General features: G+C 38.5%; 1 protein-coding gene and 1 long non-coding RNA gene across 2 annotated transcripts; one reads left to right on the forward strand and one right to left on the reverse strand.

The window, feature by feature from the left end:
• Positions 1-18: 18 nt before the first annotated feature.
• LOC145767544 (uncharacterized) lies at positions 19-9,877 on the forward strand. Its single transcript, XM_082579385.1, has 7 exons — positions 19-36; positions 734-802; positions 2,804-2,908; positions 3,863-3,931; positions 4,046-4,123; positions 4,489-4,584; positions 9,056-9,877. Exons 2-7 carry the CDS (start codon positions 751-753, stop codon positions 9,808-9,810), a joined length of 1,155 nt encoding a protein of 384 aa, XP_082435511.1. The 5' UTR covers positions 19-36; positions 734-750; the 3' UTR covers positions 9,811-9,877.
• An 860-nt stretch (positions 9,878-10,737) lies between these two features.
• On the reverse strand, positions 10,738-22,344 carry LOC145766007 (uncharacterized). The gene is made up of 4 exons (XR_014288684.1): positions 22,320-22,344; positions 12,928-13,025; positions 11,573-11,649; positions 10,738-11,267 (listed from the first exon to the last, which is right to left on the reverse strand). It is a non-coding gene; the product is annotated as an uncharacterized LOC145766007 (long non-coding RNA).
• Positions 22,345-23,006: the final 662 nt, after the last annotated feature.

Consider the following 23,006-nt stretch of genomic DNA (forward strand, 5'->3'; position numbering starts at 1 on the left):
AAAATCATAATCTTTCTACATTGCATGAAAGCTCAGGTTTGTTTGTCTTGATAAGAGGCTATTTTATTGGTGTAAGCTGGTGATTAAAACTGGCTAAAAAAATCATTCTGTATGATTTTGGAAATGTTATTTTGAACCAAAGATTTGGCTTGGCGAAAAATTTTTGCATGTGATTTATGTTGTAAGTTACTTTAATCCATTTTGCATCAACTTTATATCTAAAACTAATTCGTGTCAAATTCTTGATTGATTAACCAGTTCCGTTCGTCCGCAAGGGAATATAAACATCATCTTGAATTATTAGGGCCTTCCCTTATTAACAGTCACGAGCCACGAAGGCCTCCTGTTGTAATGTTTTTTGTTTCATTTCATATGTAGTGTTGGTTGATAAAGAAAAACGTTGATCGTCAGATTTACAAAGTGGGAACTGTAGCGTAATAATATTGTCAAGCTTTTGGAGGAGGTCAGAAGCTTGTTTTAATGATTTAAAATTTCTTAACACAGGTTTCAATTCCAGATAGTTCATTTAGTTTATCGTTTTATTGCATATATGATATTTTGTGCAAGACTTCGGCTACTATAAAAAGCAGCCTTGATGCCTTGGACTAGTTAAAAACAATTTGACCAAAGAGATTTTTTAACCTTAAACAAACAACCTAGTAAGGCATGGTAGGCTATTACGTTTCACAGCGTAACTCACCACTAAATTAATTAATTATCTTTTTTTATTCAGATTCCACGGCCGCCTCAATGCCAACTGCCCAACCGCGTTGTCGAAAGCTGGTTCTCAGTCTACCTCTTGGTATGCACTCACAGGTTTTGTTTAAAAATTGACAACATGCTTAGATAGTGTAATGTAGCTTTCAATAAATTCTTTTATAACCTACTACAGTATGTCAATTCTTCGTCATCATTAACTAATTTTCATGTTGATGCTATAAATATAGGCTACTCACAAGACAAAAAAAAAATTTTGATAACCGTTTCCAAATACAAGCAAAGCATAAGTTATTTATGAATTTCACCCAACCGGTATTTTATTGTAGGCTAGTATAAGTTTACGTAAAAAGAACAGATGCAGATATTCCATCTATAGATTTTATAACAAATGTTTTTCAACAATCAACCTCCATATTAAATTGTTTCAAGCCCATTCGAATCACCTTAATGATCATTGAAATGTTTGCATAAATGACAATCACTGCAAGTGCAATAGCCTATAACCACACAGGGCCGCGTGAAGCTATTTTGCACCCTAAGCAAGCTTTATGTTCTGCACCCCCTAGCTCAATATTTTAGTGTAATAAGTAAACAACAAAATGTTTTTTTCTGATTCTTGCAAGATTCTGATTCAACAAGGTGTTTTAATTCTGATTCTTGCTGCTTTACTTTACTCATTTTATTAGTATGTTTTTGTGTTGTGCCATCGTTGCTGAACAGGTTGTGTTAACCTGTTTTAGCCACCTTGATAAAGTCAGTCGTGCTGACTGACGAAACGTCGGAAATACAAAAGCTAGTTATCATCTTTAACATCACGAGGTAACCTAGTATATAGTCACCAGAAGAACGCAAACTAATTTTATTAAACAACAAAAGTTATGAGTTTTTTTCTGTTTTTTTAACTCAAGTTACTATTGGTTAAGTCACTTTACAGTAGGTAGTAGCAGTTCAAAATTGAATGGTATATTATCTCACTTTTTATTATCTCACAGAGCTTTAAAGGCATAAACGAATAAATAGTTTACCTCGATCAAATAGGTTTATTTTATTCTGAAGATAGCTCCTCATGAGAGTCACACGAAAAACCGCTTCAAGCAATGAGCTGCCTTTTACTCTCAATCATCAAGTTTTGTACCATTGTTCAACTCTTTACCTAACATGTTGAAAAACGTTTACAATTCCAAGGCTCTTGCGACGTCTTTGCAAATAATGCAAGTCCGTATTTCCAGTTGAGCTAATCAAACTTGCAGTTTCAAAGCATCAGAGTTAACTTGTTTATTATCTCGTAAAGTAGCTTAGAATAGGCTAAAAGCCTACAAATCGCGCGGTAATATTCAAAGCACAAAACCGCTTTTGTTAAAAAAAAAGGCTTAATAGAGTTACAAAAGTGTAAAACAAGACAGCTGTGCGCCCTTTGAAGGCTGCGCCCTAGGCAACCGTTTAGTTTGTCTAATGGACGCGCCGGCCCTGGTCCACACATGGAAAAGAGACGTCAATTTTTCTGTACACATTTCAACGTCACAACTTTTTCTGACTGGATAATTCCATTCAGGAAATGAGCTTACAAAAAAATACTTCATTTAAAAATAATAACTTCAAACTATTGTTGCGTTATTCCCAATGGCCTCACTAAAAGCATCTTCAAGATCAGTTCCTGTATGAGACAATGGCGATCCACAGACACAGGCCATTTCAACTGGAAAGTAATAAATTTTACTAGAGGCTAACCTAGTACACTGATCTACGTATAGTGATCACAGTCGCTAGTATAATTATGATCTAAAGTCGTTATGGACAAAATAAAATTAAAAAACAAAAAAGTTCATCAAATGTTAATTAGTAACTGTTTAAGTCAATGGTGTAAATACATGTACTGTAGTGTTGTGCTTACTTTTTTTTTGGGATACTTTTGCGCAGCTATTTTGTGTACAGGTTTGCATGAGACTCTCAAAACTTGGTTATTTAAAAGCGGTTTTCGTTCAGACATATATTTTCTCTTTAAGTTGCCACTTAGACTACTTAGGCTATCAATTGAAGATTTGCACGGAAGACTAAAAGTAAACCTATACATAATGTATTGCAGCTAACGCAAGTGACCACATTTATGAAACTATTGAAGATTTGAATTACGACAAATCTCCAAACTCCCCACTCAGCTGTCTCCCTGGCGTCTTGTCTAAGATCAAAGGTGAGTCTAAGAACTAAAAGATAATAATTTACGCTATCTCCAATCACGCTGATCAGCTACAGTTCATCAGTGTACATGTGATACAAAATGTTACGATCTGCTAATATGCAGCTTGGATACACAGTCCCTGGCGTTGACAGTGCGGTCCAGGGGATACTTTTGAACCCCAGCCCGGGATGATTTTAGTGTCTCGGGAGCTTTAAGAAGCCATCGCATATTTTTTGGATACATAGCATTTTTCCTTTGAAGTGTCTTGATTTAGGACAGGAAGATCTGATTGGTACCGGGCCCAAATTATTTTCTATACGGCCCTGCACACAGCGCTGGTCATTCCTTAATTCAGAAAAACGTTCCAAACGCCATCACTCGTTGCCTAAAGAAACGACTGACTGTAGCAACAAGGAAATTGTTTGTAAAAAGGTTGTCGTTTGAGTTTTTGAAGCACTTTATTAACCCTATCTGTAGCGAGACGGGTCTTTATGAGGACTTCCCACTCTAGTAGTATATTTCAATAAATTTGTTAGGTAAAAATTTAATTTTATACCCACATTACACAATTACACATGGCTATTATCTTGTAAAATATTTTGGCTCTGTGATTCTGTGATTTTCATAGCTCCCGTTATTAGCGATTAATTAGCACGGGCCAAGATAGCCCGTGACGTGCTTTCGTGACGTGCTTTAAGAAAACAGCTCGTATTAAGATAGGGTTAAATGTGAAAGCTTGAGTAGGAGCTTTAAGTCTAAGTTTTTATAAATTTCAAAATATATATTCTACTTTTACATTGCTTACGCTTGAGAGATCCTTACGACCATAAAAACAGGCAAACAAAGTTTTGTTTTTCCACTTTTTTTTCATCTACTTCATTATGGACTACAGTTTACTACTACTACTTACAGCTGCATAGACTCTCGCTTCAAAAAATAAAAACAACTTTTTTTTTGCAATTTCAGCAAAAGCAGAGAACATTCACGAAAGTATTCGAAAGAAACCTGGCAAAAGAGCGACCAGTTTGCCAACAGGTGATTTGGAAGGTTTACTCAATCACCCCTGTTTGTACGATTTAACAAGGCGGAGCTTGTGTTTTCATGAGGGTTTCAGGAGTGTCTTTTTCTAAAAAAAAACAATTTTTTTAGGATCTGTTTCAGGAGAATCTTCTACATGCACATCGGCAAAAGGTTCAAGGCCATCTTCTGAAGTTTTCCAAAAACATGGTTGGTTTTAAGTCTTTTAAACAATAAAGTTTACTGGACTGTAGACCTGATACGATTGAGCTGTTTTCAGTTTGAAGCAAAAATTACAGAAACGTGATTCATTGGATCTTTGTGATAGATAGCTGGCAGCCTTGGCTTCTTGTACTTTAAATCTTAGCTGCTAGGAAAACCAATAACTTATTGAGAGTGATTAGGGGCCAAATATAGCTAGGCTTGAAAAACAAAGACACCCTCTCTAGTGCAAGTTGCAATTATGACATTTGAGTCATTGAGACCAACTGCCATTGCTGGGATAATGAGTATCAATGAATGAGTAAATAGGTAAAAAGGATCTTTAGGTAAGAATCAACTTTTGTTTTTATTAGAACAAGTCAAGAAGCGATATAGTTCTCCTAGTTTCTCCCCAGATACACCTTCATCACCTTTGGAGATCAGCAAAGAATTTTGTGGATCTTTAAAAGGTAATATAGCCTGATATATATCAACTATTTTCCTAATAAACTAACATGTTTGTTATCCTAATTTAAAGATGCTAATTGAGAAAAATACATTACGTTTCCACAAATTACGTCTTGGTCAACGTTTTAGGTAATAATGACCTAACAGTCTTAGCCGTCGGAAGAGGAAAAGGTCACAAAATGGTTGACATTTTCAGAATAATAATCCAATGAGTTAATTAATTATTTCTTTTTTTGTAACTTTACACGTATATAGTCGAGTCTTTTGAAAAACATGTTGTTCGATACTGACTTTTTAGTGATTAGATCTTCCTCTAAAGTAGACACGTAAGAATGAAATAGTAAACTGGTGAAGTAGGCTAAGTTACTGTACAAACGACATCGTCACCAAAACATTTCTTTTATGGAAAGCGTTACAAACAACTCGCGTTGCTGTTAGTTTTTGTTAGACAATATTATAAAGGAATAAAACGGAGAAAACGTGATAGAAAGAAAGAGTCTTTCAAACTTTGATGTAACAAACTCAACAGCAGTGTTGTACGCGTCAATGAAATAAATTGACGTCGTCAGCGTCAGCGCGAATTGCCTAAAAACTTCACGGCGTAAAGTACTGCGTCAGCTCTCAAAAAAGTTGACGGCGTCAGCGTCAGTGCGAGTTTCTAGCGCTATTTTAGCCATAAGGTCTCACAAAACAGAAGTATTTCAACCAAGTTTAGGCCAACAATAGCTATAAATAAAGAGCAGGTTTTATGTTTTGAGACGGTATTGTAATTGGCTGCTCAGCCTATTAGTTATTGCCTTGTAGAAACACAAGCATTTCAAAATGTTTGTCCGACAATCTGCTGCGTTTGGGACGCATAATGTCCTTTCCAAGCAAAAACATGCGTTCCACAGCAGCTCTGGATGGTATTGGTGTGTTGTATTTTAAAAACAAGCCTTGAAAACGTTTACTCGTATAGGTATCACTGTTCCAAGCGTGCTGTGACAAAAGGATAAATCTGTGAATTTCAGGCAAATTTGAAATTATTCGTAACTGTTGAACTTATTCTTCTATATTCTATAACAAAAATTAAACAAAGTAAGCGAAACGTAAATTGAAGCTATCATCAAAAACGACAAGGATGTTGCTTTCCTCCTCGTCTTGTCCCGTTTCATATCTTCATTGTACGAGAATTCCTTTTCTTCGGTACCAACATCGACGTTATGCAGAAGTGAAAAAAAGTCTTCATTCTTAAGTTTTTCGTCTAGTCTCTGCAATATGTCGTTCATACAAATTATCACTTAGATACGAAAAAGACGTGAAACTATCTTTGTATTTCAAGCATACTTAGGCTACTATACTATTAAATTCAACACCATGACATTCACCACACGAAGAAAGAAGAAACACATGCCATTCCATAATTGCGACAGGTGCAAGTTTTCGTTCCACATGGATTTTTCGTTGATTTCTTACATCTGCATCTAATTACTTGGTCAATGCTTCCGGTGCTATTGGCATATCCGTCATTATTGGGACAAGTTCGTTGTTGCTATTGTTTCTCCATCCCCATTCACAAAAATTGAATTTAAATTCTGAAGACGTAACCCATGGAAGTAGGCTGCTCTTTGGCTCGGTGGTAGCTTTTCCGGTGCAATTATCCCTTCGCATGCCATATACATGTAATTGTCATGTTTAAAAGTAAACAAAGATAAATATTACATACAGGGTATCTAGAATTGGACAATATCTTAAAAGTGTAAACATTATTATATAATCCCTATGTAAAAATACATACCTGAGTTTAGTAAGCGTTGAATCTTCATTGCCACAATACCAGATCTTGAATGCAGTTATAGAGGCTTCTCCGACCTCGTTTTGGGAACTCCAGACATTGCTGATAATTGCAGAATTCTCTTTCAGCGTTTCTGATTTTCGCAAACTTCTTTTCCTTTTCCAAATATCGATGACGTTGTGTCGCATCCTGACCATGCATGGAGGAAAAGAAGATCTTCTTTAATATCTTTAATACTTGGGTTGGCTTCTTTGATTCTCCAGGCATTGTTGAAGCGCTCCTTGGTCGAAGTAAATATCATCATGTGTGTCAGTCTTCCAATGATGCAGTAACATAGTAACTACATCAGTATCATCAGCAATGACATTTACTGGACCTTTTCGAAGAGAAGCATAATCAAGGGATTTCGCTACAATGGAACCGTCAGCATCATTAGAGCATTTTGCCTCGCGTAATTAACCGCCATGCGATGTGCTTTTCTCCTCTGCTTTGCAGTTTCATTCTTGTGCATTTCGTTTTTCAATATTCATTGTGTAGATCAGTTATTTTCAATGTAGATGTTATTGTAAAATCATCAGAGCAGTTGTGAACTTCAACTTTGGATTGTCTCAGAAGGGTAAAAACAAACTTGATGAATTCAGCCTTGGTTTCGATGCAGCTGAGGTAGCGATCTTGAGTAAAAAGAAGTGAATTGCTCGGATCAATTTTCACAAACGTGATCTGTGGAACGGAATTTCGGCGCAAGTGCTCGTGACTTTTAGTACTTTCGTCATGATAGACATCAAACACAACAACAGCATGGGTATAATGGTTTTGGATATATTTCACATACGAATTTCAAACTTCCGAAAACTTCCCTTTTTTCCAGCGAACTTTATGTAGTAGGCCTAATGCACCACCGTCGATAATAGAAGTTGCTTGTTGATTTCCTCTAAGAGTCTAAGGCATGCGACGAAGAACCAGGCAAAAGAATTTTTCGAAGAGAGGGTTTGTCAGGCTTTCTCATCATGCCTTCCTTGAACATCGACATTCGCTCTGAAGTCAACTCGAATTCGAAAAATTGCTCAAGGCTTTCCTCGCTTTCAGCAACAGCAAACATCCTATTGAACATGACTTTCGAACCAATACCACTTGCACTATTTTTTGTTTTGTTTACTTCCATTAAGGATTCTAATGGTTTGATCAATTGATTGATGCGATAGTAATTGCTACCCCATCTAAGCCTTTTTGGATATTTTGACCAATTTGCTCCGCTTGTTCACAATTGACGTCATCTTTTCCAGCGATGGACACTAGACCGTTTGAAAGAGAAGATAGGTTTACATCTGGTACCAAGAATGGGTTTTTCGTTGTTAACCAGGCCAGAAAATTTTACATTCTTCGTAATCCCTCTTTTTTCTTGAAGCACCCAACTCTTCATGCTGGTTAGCCTACTTCATAGAAACTGAGCCTTGTTTAGTTGCGTCATTGCTTCATGACTACTTGCCGAGTGACTCACACTAAAAACCCTTCATTCTTAAGTTTTTCGTCTAGTCTCTGGAGTATGTCGTTCATACTAATTATACTTAGATACAAAAAAGATGTGAAACTATCTTTGTATTTGAAGCATACTTAGGCTACTATACTATTACATTCAACACCATGACTCCAGATATTGCTGATAATTGCAGAATTATCTTTTCATCTATGGTTGTAGGCCTACGATCAACTCCTAACCGAGCAGCACACAGTAAAGAGGACAATAAAAAGCTTCACCGGAATTTGGAAAGATCTTGCGATCGAGCAAGCTCTTATGCGCTCAATTAAGTCGGTGGAGGATTGACGGAAGGAAAAGTATGCAGAAAGTGTTCGACATCTTTGGGTTTTTTTCACTTTTGCATAACGTCGATGTTGGTACCGAAGAGGAGTGCTCTTACAATGAAGATGAAACGGGACAAGACGAGGAGGAAAGCAACATCCTTGTCGTTTTTGATGATAGCTTCAATTTTTGTTTCGCTTACTTTGTTTAATTCTTGTTAACGAATGTAGAAGAGTAAGTTCAACAGTGACGAATAATTTCAAATTTGCCTGGAATTCATAGATTTATCCTTTTGCTTAATCGGTAATAACTCTTTTTCTGTACATTTTCAGGGTTCTTGTTAATAGAAAAAGTTATTCCCCTTGAAAAAAGCTAAAAAATGATGTATAATATGTCCTATTTTGAAAAACTTGAAATTTTCATAAAGGGATTGTGACGTCATCTGGAAAAAGGGCCCAAAAGGGGGTTTCCCATCATCCGATTGATGGGGATTTTTTTCTGAGCCATTTGCATATAGTATGGGAAAGGTCTGAGAAAAGTATCAGCTTGATAAAAAAATTTTCCCACAAAAAAGCTCCCACGACTGCACTAGTAGCTATTCCAACCAACGCGAAAGCGGATGATTCGGATGAGTCGCGCTGGCCAGAATACATTGTGAAACTCTAATTGTGAAACGAGATTTTTCACGAAAACAAAAAATGACGCATAGCGCGTGACGCTTAAAATCGGCAAATAGTTGACGGCGCTATCACTTCTGTCAACTAAAACATAAATTGACGGCACTAGCCTCAGCGTCAACGTGCAACACTGCTCAACAGAAGCACAAAACAAATGGTTTTCATGACCCTTTCGTTTTGTAGGTACTTGTTAACGACTTTATTAATTTTTTTTTAAATTTTAGATGAAAAGCAGCTGGCTACAAAACTAAAATCCATTAAAGTCCGTTTGGGATCCGGCTCAGATGCCAGCGCTGCTCGGGAGATAACAGAACTGAGCAAAATGTCCACCTGTGAATTTGATGGAGATTGCGAGGTAGCTGTCGAAGAGATTCTTGAAATAGTGAAAGCTTGTAGTCCAAAAAATGCAGAAACAACATTCTCAATTCTCCGTTGGACTCTGCAGCTCATTGAGGGAACGACATCTTACTTAAAGCTTCGTTTAATAAAGGCTTGCGCTGAAGCGTGCTGTGATACTGCAAGTGCATTGAGTTCTGAATCTTTGAAGGGAGATATTGAAAAATATGCTCTTCCTTTTGTGGAAACATGCAATCGACGAATCAAGAGAGTTAAATGCGATGATCCTCTCTTCAAAACTGAAGTCATATCTTGGAGTTTGCTCTACACCGCCCGATGCAGCAGTTACGTAGACAAATACGCTTTGGCAGCAGAGCTGGCTGGAGAAGCAATCGTTAAGATGAAAACCGCTTTTGGGGAAGAAGCAACAAGACGGTTTGTGTTGGCTTCTTGCTACGAAGCAAGAGCGTCCGCTCATTGGTTGGCAGGTCAATTTGACAAAGCCATCAAAGACTATCAAAACGAACTGGAAATGCTGAATTCAGCAGAGGACATGGCTGAAGATGAACGTCTAATGAACATTCATGTCGCCTTCACAATTATGGAGCAAACCCGAAGTCTTCTTGAGGCCAGCTGTTCTTAATTTGCTCATAGACTATAATTTATATTTTTAATTTTGTGTTGTCTTGTAAATATTATTTGTATTAAAAGTAAAATTACACGAGTCGTTGTGAAAGAGCAATCGTCAGCACCTCAATCTGGACCAAACTAAATAAAGGGAACTTTCACTATGAATCCGAGGGTTGGCGTTTTGAGAGGACGCAATTTTCAACAGTCTGAAAGTCATCACATTTAAAGCGTGGTTTTGGGCCTAAATAAAGACAAATAGGTTTTCAAAGTAAACTTTTCTTGTATTGAAACAATTTGAAACCACATATAAAATGAAGTCCCCTTGCGGCCAAATCTTCAGCTTATTAGTAGACTCTTTCTATACCAGGTCTGTGGAGTTGGAGGGATTTTGGCGTGTCCAGAGTTGGAAATGTTAAAAAAAGGCCGACTCCGACTTGATACAAAACGATGAACAATAAAATTTTTGTTTGCAATAAAATTCGTTGACAAAGAAAGCTTTTCACGAAGCAACAAATTTTACTAAAGTGGTTTAACAACATTTGCAATATCACAGTAAAAAATGCAAAATGTAGGCTACACAACCGGGCAGTAAACACTTTAAATTTAAACATTATTGAGAAAGATGCACAATATCATGTTCACGCATCAAGTATGACCCTGCACCAATGGCTTTAAGTGTCAAACCATCATTTTTAACATGTTATCACGCAATAACCAAAACAACGTTCAACCCTGTATTTAAGCTACGAGTGCAACACTGTAGGCTATCATGGCAATGCACAGTATAATAATTACTAAAAAGATGAAGTAGATACACACAACTGCAGATGAATTTATTAAGTAAAAATCAAAATATGCAATTGTGAGCGACGTGCAAAGGTTGTTTGAACAAACACGTGGAAGCATTTGTTCACAAGCAAATTCAGTCGGTAGAAAAAACGCAGACTACAAAAGTCATTTCAAAAACCTCTAAAAAAATAAATTACTATCAAGTGCATTGGAAAAAAGCTATAGCTTTTTATCAGAGGGAGCCGTGCCTTAAAACAGAATTTCAAGTGAATGCAGCCTGGTTAGCTGTTGTTCCATTCTTTGAGAACTAAAAATGGTGCCACTATAGACAAATATGCATAGAGCAAGCAGAGTAGGCCTAATAGCCATTTTAACTTGGGCTTCAACCAAAATAATAAGCCATCATTTCGAAGGGTGTTTTAGTTAGTCCGACATTTTATTGTAAAATGTGTTTTTATCAAAAGAAGCACGGACAACAGTGATCTTTGTTTTGAAAAAAATAATAAGTTTTTAAATAATGAATTCTGTTTAAAGATGATTTAAACAAGTTTCAAACTGCCATTAATGATCAATTATGGTAGTTATTTTCTAATTTTATAAAATTTCACAGCAAGGAATACGCTTTTTCGCAGCAGAACAATCTTCAACAACGTGCTGTGATGTCTTCAATTCTCTGACGATCTGAAAAAAAAGCATTGCAATTGATATCTAGGTAGTGGAATGCAGTAGAAGTATCTCAACTCTATGCAAAAGTAGTCTATATGACATAAAACAGCTTTGATTAACAGTTAACACATGACATGAATGAATGGTTTTTTGACAAGTTGGACTTACTTGCTAGTCTACATCTTAAAAGACCAGTGAGTTGGAAAATTTTCGATTCCTAGTACACATTGATACGAAATTTATTTCACAAAAACTCGTTTTCTCTCTACTGATCTGTATCCTGTAGCCTAAACTGAGCTGTAACCTGTAAGCCAACTTACGTAATGACATGAAGGAAATTCATCACGGGATATCTTTGAGAACACAAGTTTGTGGTTGATGGAGACTTCAAATGAACCTGAAAATGTTCAATACATCGAGTTCTTTTAGCAAATAGTTTTTCTTATCGTATTATTCACATGCTGAAGAAATGTGGCTTTACGAGTAGAAGGATAGCCTATATATTCATCCGTGGCATAAGATTCATCTAATGAAGGCCACAAATCATTATGCTTTCGATAACCAGAAATATAAACTTTACTTAGTTATCTTTATTAAACCAAGTTGGGTTTCAATATTGAGGTCAAACTCTTGAGATTATCACCCTATAGTCTTTTACTCTATACAGGTTAGTCTGTAGAGTTTTGGAAATAGCAAAAAGAAATATCTACGCATCACACATGAAAGAAAGGCATAATATTTGACGCAATAATACGGAAGTCTGAAAATTATTATCGCAGCTTTTGAGTATTTTGCTAACAAAATAAGAAATCAATTGCATAATGTCATTTTTTATGTAGCCTACAGTAGCCTACTTTTGTTTTTGTATCAAAAATTTATTATGACTTTTTTTGGCTGCATAGCCGAGTGGTAAAGGCGCTGGCTCGGCTTTCGAAAGGTCGCCTATTCGACACCGCTCAAGAGCACGTGACTGCGTTTTTGGCAAGACACAGGCATGCCTGATAGTGGACACAAAGTTGGCTTTTTGCCTTCCGTCCACTTAATCTAAATATTTAATTACTGGACGTAAGCCTGGATACGACAAAAAATATTGTGGCTGTTGAAAACGATATGTTTTTTCAAAACAATACAAAATTTGGTTTTAACAAAATGTAGGCTATAGCTACAGTAGGCTACATAGCTAATTCGAAATATAACAGAACTCTTTCTCTGAGAATTTTAATTCGAAGGAACAAGGAATTGTGACAAAGGAATTGTGTTGAAACGAATTTTTTCAAATATATTTCTATTTAAATCGTGGGCAAAGCGTAAAAGAACATAGCTTAGGCTAACAACAAGTACATTAAAATTCAATAAACTTTTTGCACTACGGTAATAATGTTCTAAAATTTTATTTCAGCTCCAGAAGCATAATAATAAGTTAGCAGAACAAAATTTTAACTTTAAACAAAAATTTTCTTGTGAAACTTTCAAGTCAAAACGATCTATTTCTGTTTCAAATAACCTATCTCTAATCAGCATTACAATATTCTTGATTAAATTTTCTAGGATTGAAAACTAACAAATTTTGGAATTGGTTGAAAAAAAGCTAAAATTTCCATGATTTCAGGAAGGGAATTTCTGGGGCCTAACCTGCATATACTCCCTAGATGTTTTTACAACTCAGGTTGCTTACGTGCTCTTCCGCCATATCCCATCACATTGACATTAGGACATTGGAATTCCACGGCATTTTTTATTTCCATGAATCGTTCATATGACTGTCATCCACCTCTACAAGAGGAGTAATATTATGTTTCACTCATTAACTAACATAAGAAACGAACTTCTTTCTATTGAGTGATATTTGGCAGACTATACACAGTAGATACACAAGTTATACTTCATTATTTAAAAGCAAAAAACGACAAAAATCGAGGTTTAAACATTTTTAACATACCGTTGAAGAAAGACAAACCTAATCAAATTTTTTACACTTTTGGTCACAGCGGTAAACCATAATCTCTTCTTGGGAAAATTTTAACATAAAGTTCCCTAATCCGTTCGTCTGTATATAATGACCGAAAAAACACACACTTGAACTTCTTTTCAAACAGTGTATTCCTGTAAAATTAGCCCGAGGCTACCGAAAACGAGGGGGTGCAACGCCTACACCACTTAAACTGTCACTACACAACAGATTACTTGGATAAAAGACGGAACTTTTGTCCAGCTAGCAAGCACTAAGCCAACAGTTAAATGTGCGGCCAACTTTCAAACAATCATTTTACGAATGACCAGAATAGATATCAATATCTCAAATTCACGTAGAAAGTAACTGTGACGCAATAAATGAAAGACAATTATGAAGTCATTCCAACAGGTGTTTAAAGCTGATGTAATATTTCCTGTTTAAACAGGCCCAAACAAGTCCAAACAAGTTTGACACAAGTCTATGAACGATGGTGCAATTTTGGCACATTTTCTAGCAACTTCCATGACGTAATATTCAGTAGACTTGAACGGTTTTATATGACGTTTGATTTGTACAGAGATTGGCCGTAACATAGCGGCCCCTAGTTATGACAGTCTAACATGGCATAACTAAAAAAGAATTGAAGGACAATCGTGAGCCAATGAATAAAACACACGATACACAAATTTTTTGAATCACTCACGTTTAAGTTAATACGCAAATACAAAGGGCATGCAAAGAATGAACAGCAATAAGAATAAACACGACGATACATGAAATTGGTACCATAGGTACACGCTAAATGACGCTATATACAATAGTTGCGATAATAACCGACTGTTCCGGGCTCAGACAAGTATCGGCCACCGCAGACAAAACCAGGCTCAAACCCTAACACTTAGGTGTTCTTTACGGGGGCGAGGCACGAAATATCCCTCAACACGTAGTCTACTTTCACTTTCCCCGTACTCTCATCATAGTTGCAGACGGCAACTTTGGCTCTACGAACCACAGGCTTCCCTTTCCTAATTTGTGGAACTACCTCATGCACCCTCCCAAGTTGATACTTCCCACGTTTACCAATGTCTTGGAGAGAACCTACCACTACAAGTTGACCAGGCTCCAAATTCTCGGCCATTTTTAGCCATTTTTTCCGGCCCTGAAGACCTGGCAAGTAAAAATCGATCCATTTATTCCAAAACTGCTGAGAAAGTGACAAATTGAACCGATAATCCCTTCTTAATTGGTCACGATCATGTGGTTGCCCAACAGCACAGTATGGGTCTAAGTATGGGGTCAAAAGTGAGGCAGGAGTGATGACAGTAAAATCCCTAGGGTCGTCACTCAAAGGTACCAAAGGGCGTTCGTTCACGATCCGAACGGCACTGCCTGTGTACGTAAGCAGTTTAATAAAATTGGGCTTACGAATTGAAGAGTCCAAAATGTGAAAAAATGCGATTTTAAATTGTTTTACCATTGCCTCCCAGGCGCCACCTTGCGCCGGAGCATACGGAGGTATAAATTCCCAGTTTATCTCTCTCTGTCTCAGGGCGTTGTGAAATTCAGCTGATTCTATCAACTCGGGTAACTTCTTAGATGCTGCCTGAAAGGTACTTCCATTATCGGAATAGATAGCATTAACCTGCCCACGTAAATCTGTAAACCTTGTAAAGGCAAGTAAAAAATCACTCAGCGACAATGACGTGACCAGCTCAACATGAATAGCGCGAGATGCCATACATGTGAATAAGAGTCCCCAAGCTTTTTTGTGACTCCTACCTTCAACAAAGGTCAATGGTCCAAGATAGTCTAAGCCGCAATCAAAAAAGGGTTTCCTATGGGCAGTTGTGCGAGACAAAGGTAAATCAGACATGAGCTGCCTTATAGGCCGAGCTTTCTCAATCGCACATACACCACAATCATTAAGATACCTCTTCACGGAAGCATTACCATTAGCGATCCAAAACTTCTGTCGCGTAGACAACAAAGTGTGCTGTACTCCACAGTGCGCATTTCGATTATGATGCGACAGTACAACAAGCCTAGTGAAGGGGTGTTTCGAAGGCAAAACAATCGGATGCTTTGCTTCTAGAGAAATCTCGGGAGAATTACTTAAGCGCCCTTCAATGCGGATTACACCAGCATCATCTACACAAGGTCTGTACTTTTTAAGTGAACGCAATTCCTTCAAGCGTTCCTTCTCACGTTGCGAAGCGCCAACACTACCCCGCTTTATCACTTCCTCAAGTGCATCCGGCGATCGTTTGGTCATTAGATGTAACACATCGCCATACACGCTCTTCTGAACAAACTTCACAGTTAAGTCTAAGGCTCTATTAAGATAAGAGGCGTCCAGTTTTGGCTTCATAAAGCTACGCTTTCTCGTTTTACAGCACAAAAATTCAACAAAAGCAACCAAATAAGCAATTCTCTTTTTCATAACATACAAAGAAGGTGCGGCCTCGATCAATCTGTGAAGGCCACCCTGTGCAACGTCAAGCGACCCCTCTTCGTCACGAAGATATAGGCTATGGACAGGTACTGGAGTGGGGTTTTCTACAGATGGAATTTCTTCACACTGATAGAGAAGACTAGAACCATTTAACCACAACTCTCGAAACTCTTTCTTTGTAATAAGATTTGGCCTTGTGCCAACATCAGCTGGGTTCATATCGGTAGGGCAAAAACGCCAATCCTGGGCTCCAGACAACAATAAAATATGCTCAACTCGACGCGTAATAAACTTATTCAAACGTAAATCAGGGTTCTTAACCCACTGCAACACAGTCCGAGAATCACACCAAAAATACTTACTGCAGTCGGGCATCTTCAATGCCTCGTAGGCCTGCTTCACGAGTCTTGCTGTATTCAAAGCGGCAACAAGCTCTTTCCTAGCTATCGGCCAAGAAAACTGATTTTTTACAACAATGGTAGATTTACCCAGAACGAAAGACACACTCGGAACTCCGTTAACCAGTCTACGTAAGTAAACAACAGAAGAGAAAGCTTGATTCGAAGCATCACTAAACCCATGCAATTGATATGAAACAATATCATCCGGACTGCACACACCAGAGTTTGCAAAATACCATCTCGGTAACGAAAAATCCTTAAGCAGGTCCAAAGAGCGAAGCCACGACTCCCACTCTTTAACAAAGCTATCAGGGACCTCGGTGTCCCAATCAAACTTGTCTATCGCCAATTGCTGAAGTATAAGGCGTGCTTTTAGAAAAAATGGCGCTCCAAAGCCTAGCGGATCAAAATTTTGTCCAAGCTGACTGAGCATACTTCGGCGCGTGTGTTTAGCTAAGGGCTTTAAGGAACATGCGATACGCATCTCGTCAGACTCGGTTTGCCACACACAACCCAATGTCTTCGCTGATGGCAACGTCATATTTTCAGTCTGAAAGTCAATGTCACGAATCAAAGGTGAAAGCATCTCATTATCCAAATTTGACAAGACAATCATAGCCTCCTTGTTAGCACTCCACTTAACAAGTTTAAACCCACGGCTATCAAACAAAGCAATTGATTCATGAGTGATTTGCTGAGCTTCCTCTAAGCTATCAGCCGAAAATATAAAATCATCCATGTACATATTATTTGCAATATTGCAGAGAGTCAATTCACCAGCACTGCTGGGATTCTGCTCGATCATTTTCTTTATAGCCAAGCAAGCGATATACGGGCTACTCTTTATTCCCCAAGGGTGTACACAAAAACGAAATGGTACCATCCTACCATTTTCAAGGTCATCATCTTCAAACCACAATATACGAAACAAATCCCTTTGCGACTCAGGTAACATTATTTGAAAGAAGCATTTAGTCACATCAGCCATGAGACCAAATCTACCAAGTCGAAATCTAGCCAAGACATCTACCAGAGGGTTTAACAAGTCAGGACCCGAAAACATTACATCATTAACACAAGTTCCTCGAAATTCAGACTTGCCATCGTAAACAATGCGCTTTTTTAATTGTGACGTCACAAAGTATGGTAAATACCATTCAAATCCCTTGACATTTCCTGCTTCACCCGCACGCTCAATATAGCCATTAGATTTAAGATCTTTCATGGTGTCAGTAAGGAAATCACGAAGTTCAGGTTGTTTTAAAGCTTTCTTTCTTAAAGCAGCAGCTCTATCTGACGCCAACACAAAATTGTTAGGTAGATCAATATCTTCCTTCAACGGAACAGGTATCTCAAATCGACCATCTTTCAACTCAATATTCGGTTCGACAAGTTCTCTAGCCAAAATATCATTGCGAGACAATTCACAGGTTTCATTTTGCAAAGTCAAATCCTGAATGACTTTATTCAGGTCTGCTATTTCCATATCGCGAGACTCAATTTTACGCTGAAAGCCAGAGATGACATCCGACTCTGAAGACGTCTGCACTCTGCACACTTTAGCAACGCTTTCAACTAAGGGTGACTTACCACCACAAGCCAACCAACCGAGAGGAGTGAGCAAAGCATGTGGTTCACTACGATTGTCACCAACACGCTCTTCTTTTGCACACATCAAATAAGCGTTGTCGTTGCCAATCAGTACATCTACAGTACTACAATCATTCAAATGAAACATATTCACGTCATGAAAATGACGGAAACCACTTAAATCTTGTTTATGGGGTAAAGTTTTAACATCGTCAGCCCAAGCTGGGTTAACCACCGAGGTTATATCACAAAACAGTTCATCAGTCTCTAACGACTGGATGTTGAGTTTAACAAGGTCAGCACAAGTAGGTTTCTGACCAGCCAGAGTATCCATTTTAAACGACGCTTTATCATACGGTTTAAGACCAAGTTCGCACACCAAGTCACTCGAAACAAAGGTCAACTGCGAACCAGGATCATGCTGACAATACACCAACTTCGATTTGCCAGTCATCTAATGGATGGAATAGTTCCCCGGCAAAAAGACTTCAACGATCGGAAACTTCACTCTGTCAATCTCGGTGACCGGGCCTGCGTCAGTGATTCAAAGCCTCTACAAGTATGTGAAACTGCCAGGATTAAGCTCTGCAAGAAGCTTTCCTAGTCCGAGGATAAAAATTCAATCAATCAATCAATCAATCATTGGATTCAAAACACGAGCAGCAGTAACGCGGTTAAAGGCTGCTTTAACATTTCCAATCTTAACATTACGCACAGGAACTCTGGCACCAGCCTCATCTTTACCGACCAAATCCAGAGAATCACGTGACGTCACATAAAAATCATGCAGAAGAAAATAGTGTTTCCTATCGTTGGTAGGTCCACACTTACGACAGTTATTTGCATGATTACAGTCTCTAACCATATGCTGGCGCAAACAATTCAAGCATTTGCCAGCTTTCACAATGACATCTCTCCGATCTTTAGGTGTCAAGCGCAAAAATTCTTTACAATTAGACAAAAAATGATATTCAACTTGACCACGTGACGAACAACAAAAACACGCCGGTATGTCACTATGTCTGGCCACACCGCCGCGCGGTGCGCCAACAGCAGTCGAGTACTGCGAACTCCCTGAAATCACATTATCATGGGGTTTTACCGACGTCTGCCTAACCGGACATGAAGGCAATTTTCCTTTGCCAAACTTTTTAAAATGCTGCGACTCACCAGAATCGCCCATTAGCATAATGCTAAAATCAGTCGACTTGCGCGTTTCCTCCCGTACTACAAAATCAAACAAACTCTGAAAAGTAGGTTCCTCAGTGCTACCATACTGATCACCTAAAAAGTCAAGATAACGCTGCTTAGCGTCAAACGGGAGTCGTTTAGCCAAATCCAAAACAAAACGTCCTTCTAAGTTATCACGCTGACCATAAGCTTTCGCGTAAAGCAAACACTGCGACAATTCATCTTTAAACTCTTTCAAATCACTGGAAGAGATCGAAGTCAATTTGCTACCATAGCGATACTTTCTAATTTCTGGTTCTGCAAAAAGACCTCCACGAACCCCAAAACGCTGGGACAAGCGAGCTAACGACATTTCTATCCTGTCTTCCTCTGACAAGCCAGGGGTGTCAGAAACCAAATTAGCAATCGTTTGTGCAGCTGTTCTAACACAAGCTGCTTGCAACAAAGTCAAACGAGTTCCCTTAAAGGGCGAAGCTGCCATCAAGGCCATAACACGATTTTTAAAGAAGACAAATGGCATATTATTACCATCGTAACCAATCAAGGCCGCCTTATCGAAGAACGTCCTACTATTTTGGTATTCAAAAAAGCAATCCTGCTGTTGAGAACTCGATTTAGCGGGAGAAGACAAGCTATATCCCTTAAGGGGCTGAGTGGGCTCAGTCACATGCACAGCCTGATCACGATCCTCAAACACGTTAAAATCAGGAGACACGATACGCCTCTCACAACCACCTAAATTACGTGTAGCTGGGCGATCAGCAACTAGCGGCGCAGAAAACTTTGAAGGGGGCAAAGCATTACTGCTAATGGCGGCCCCGTGACCTGTACGCTCTGGGGGAGGAGTTCGGTTGTAATTTGCAGACCTTGGCTCTACAGCCTTCGGAAGACCCTTAGCCGCGGCCCCGAGACCTCCTGAAACAGCTGGAAAACATGTGGATTGTACAGGTCCACTTACAGATTGAACAGGCGTCTGGAAAAGGTTAGGTAAATTAAACTGCGATTGATGTTCACTTCTGGAATGCCTAGAAGAGCCCTTCCTAGAGCTACGCCGGGAGCCCAACTCAGAACGATATTCAGCTAAAGCTACCTCCTTACGTTGTTCAGCCCTCAACTGTGCGTCTTTGAGTGCGAACTCAGCAGCTCTCGCTTCGGCTCTCGCGGCAGCCTCAGCTCGTACGGCCTCAGCTCTCGCGGCGGCCTCAGCAGCTCTCGCTTCGGCCTCAACTCGTATGGTCTCAGCTCTCGCGGCGGCCTCAGCAGCTCTCGCTATGGCCTCAGCAGCTCTTGCTTCGGCCTCGGCTTGGATCTGGAGCTCCTCTCGTCTTAGCTGTAGGTTAATTTGTGCAACTATCCGTGACGAGCTCTCAGACATCCTAGTGCTTACATTTGAGGCGCTATCCTCAGGATGTATGTCAGCATCTAACCTATCTGAGAAATCACTTTCTTTTTGTTCGAAGTTATTTTTTAACGAGTTAAATTCGGGATCTACCCTATCACGAAGTTCTGCCAAGATTGCAGAGTTAACAATTTTACTCAAAAGAGCATGGAAATGCCTTAATTCCTCTTCTAAAGTAGATAAGTTAGATCTAAAAATTAACAGTTCCTGCTTATCACTCAAAGAACCTAGGGCCACAGAAAGTTTCCCAATTTGAGTCAAAATATCCCGTCTAAGATGCCGGGCCTCTCGAACTGACTTAGCCTCATCGTTAATGGGTCCCTCCCCAGAATGGCCTGCCCGATCGCAAAGAACATCATCAGGCTTAAACTCAGTCGAGTCGACGGCGGTCGAGTCCCTGTCACCACCGAGTGTAGACATATTAAATGTTAGGGCTAAATTTAACAATTAAAAAATTAAGTTACACAAACACACAAAATTACAGTAGTTATAAAAAACTTAACTGCAAAGACCGTAAAAATACAAAAAAGAATTTAAATGCACGATACCGTAGCTGTACGAGTATGTGAAGTCCAAACGTCCACAAAACTTGCTTGGATTCTTTCACTTGAATCTTCAAGCACAGATGGATTGCCTTTAATCTTCTTTCTTGCCAATAAATGTCAAAGTTATTTTTCTTCTGTACCAAACTGAGAAGAAATGTCTTTACTTTTTAGCTTAAAGTTCTTCAGTTGCCTACCGAGAAGAAATGTCTTTAATTTTCTTTGCTTCTTTAGACTACCAACCAATAAGATCTTCTTTTATTATTTCTTTGCTTCTAAGTGCTTCTGTGCCAAACACTAGACAGAGAATCGTCTTTTATTTTTTATGGTCACAGCGGTAAACCATAATCTCTTCTTGGGAAAATTTTAACATAAAGTTCCCTAATCCGTTCGTCTGTATATAATGACCGAAGAAACACACACTTGAACTTCTTTTCAAACAGTGTATTCCTGTAAAATTAGCCCGAGGCTACCGAAAACGAGGGGGTGCAACGCCTACACCACTTAAACTGTCACTACACAACAGATTACTTGGATAAAAGACGGAACTTTTGTCCAGCTAGCAAGCACTAAGCCAACAGTTAAATGTGCGGCCAACTTTCAAACAATCATTTTACGAATGACCAGAATAGATATCAATATCTCAAATTCACGTAGAAAGTAACTGTGACGCAATAAATGAAAGACAATTATGAAGTCATTCCAACAGGTGTTTAAAGCTGATGTAATATTTCCTGTTTAAACAGGCCCAAACAAGTCCAAACAAGTTTGACACAAGTCTATGAACGATGGTGCAATTTTGGCACATTTTCTAGCAACTTCCATGACGTAATATTCAGTAGACTTGAACGGTTTTATATGACGTTTGATTTGTACAGAGATTGGCCGTAACAACTTTGATTTTAAAGTTTGAAAAGAAATAGTCTGTTGAGAAACCTAGTCTAAATAGCTTTACATTTTAAAGATTGTTACTTAGGTTGGCTTTGCCAATTTAACTTCTCCGGAAACTTAACTTTTCAACGTCAACTCAAGACAGGGGTGAAACTTGATATGTAAATCCCATGAGTTACTCTCATTAGGCAGATAGCCTACAGTGCTGCACAAAATATCAAGCTTGTTTTACGACAGCAAGCTTACGACAGCTGTTTTCACTGAAAACTTTTAAACCAAAGTGTAAGAAGTGAATAAAAAAATAACAGTAACCCCTCAAGTGGGCTGTAGCTCAACACAAAGTGAAATTTGCATGACTTTTGATTCTTTTTTATTTCTTTAAAAATAATGTCTAAAAAGACATTACGGTATCTAAATAGACATTATTAAAAGAAACTAAGAACAGTGAAAACCGAGAAAAAATTTCGACATTCATCAAAAGATCAAAAATGTAAAAGCTGAAAAACAGTTATGCACAAATTCTCAGGTAGGCCTACCGTAGGCTACTCTTAAATTAAACTTTTCTTATGTAACAAAAAAGTCGTAACATGAGAACAATTTTTTGTTACACATGTACGAATAATCGTAAAATAATAATATTTACTTACCGCATTGGTGAATATTCAATTTGCAAAGATACTTCATTAGATGCCATTTTTGAGGGAGTAAAACCTAAGTTACTACTACTATTGCTTCGATGGAGTAAAGTATTTGCCTAGCACTCTAGTTAGATTACCTGTCAGATTCATGATCTGCATAACGTAAATACAACGTAAAAAATAGAACTGATTTTGTTTCACAAAGTAGCTAGAAAGAGATTTCCGTACACAGGGGCGTTGACAGGGGGGTCTAGGTGGTACTTTTGGACCCGGGCCCGAAATATTTAAGGGGCCCAGATTGAAAAAATTCCCCGCGATTTCAAACGTTATCAAGAGCTTAATATAATCAGATCTAAAGAAATTAACATCAGAGGTTAAAACAGCCATTTTAGCCGTCAGATTGTAAAGTACCGGGCCCCTTTCTGGGTACCAGGCTCACTTCTGTTTTCTGGTGGTAAAATAGCCACTTCAGCCACTAAAGAGTAAAATAAGAATTTAGTTTAGCCTAGTGATTTCCCTAACCACGAATATTACCCGAAACACGAATTTCAAAATAAACAGGCTAATATTTGTTCAAACTCAAAAACTGAAATGGCACAGGCAAGAAGATTGCTATCCCTATTTCTGCACTAAAAACTAGACCAAAACCGTTTTTCAGATTGCAGCAATCAGCAAATGTTTGACCGAGGCCCAAAC

The sequence above is a fragment of the Aplidium turbinatum genome, chromosome 3 (genome assembly GCF_918807975.1).
Source record: "Aplidium turbinatum chromosome 3, kaAplTurb1.1, whole genome shotgun sequence".
NCBI classification, from domain to species: Eukaryota; Metazoa; Chordata; class Ascidiacea; order Aplousobranchia; family Polyclinidae; genus Aplidium; species Aplidium turbinatum.

Coding starts and splice junctions, on each gene's coding strand:
- LOC145767544 (XM_082579385.1), top strand. CDS start 751: ATGCCAACTGCCCAACCGCGTTGTCGAAAGCTGGTTCTCAGTCTACCT. Junction 803..2,803: donor GGTTCTCAGTCTACCTCTTG/GTATGCACTCAC, acceptor AATGTATTGCAG/CTAACGCAAGTGACCACATT. Junction 4,124..4,488: donor TGAAGTTTTCCAAAAACATG/GTTGGTTTTAAG, acceptor TGTTTTTATTAG/AACAAGTCAAGAAGCGATAT.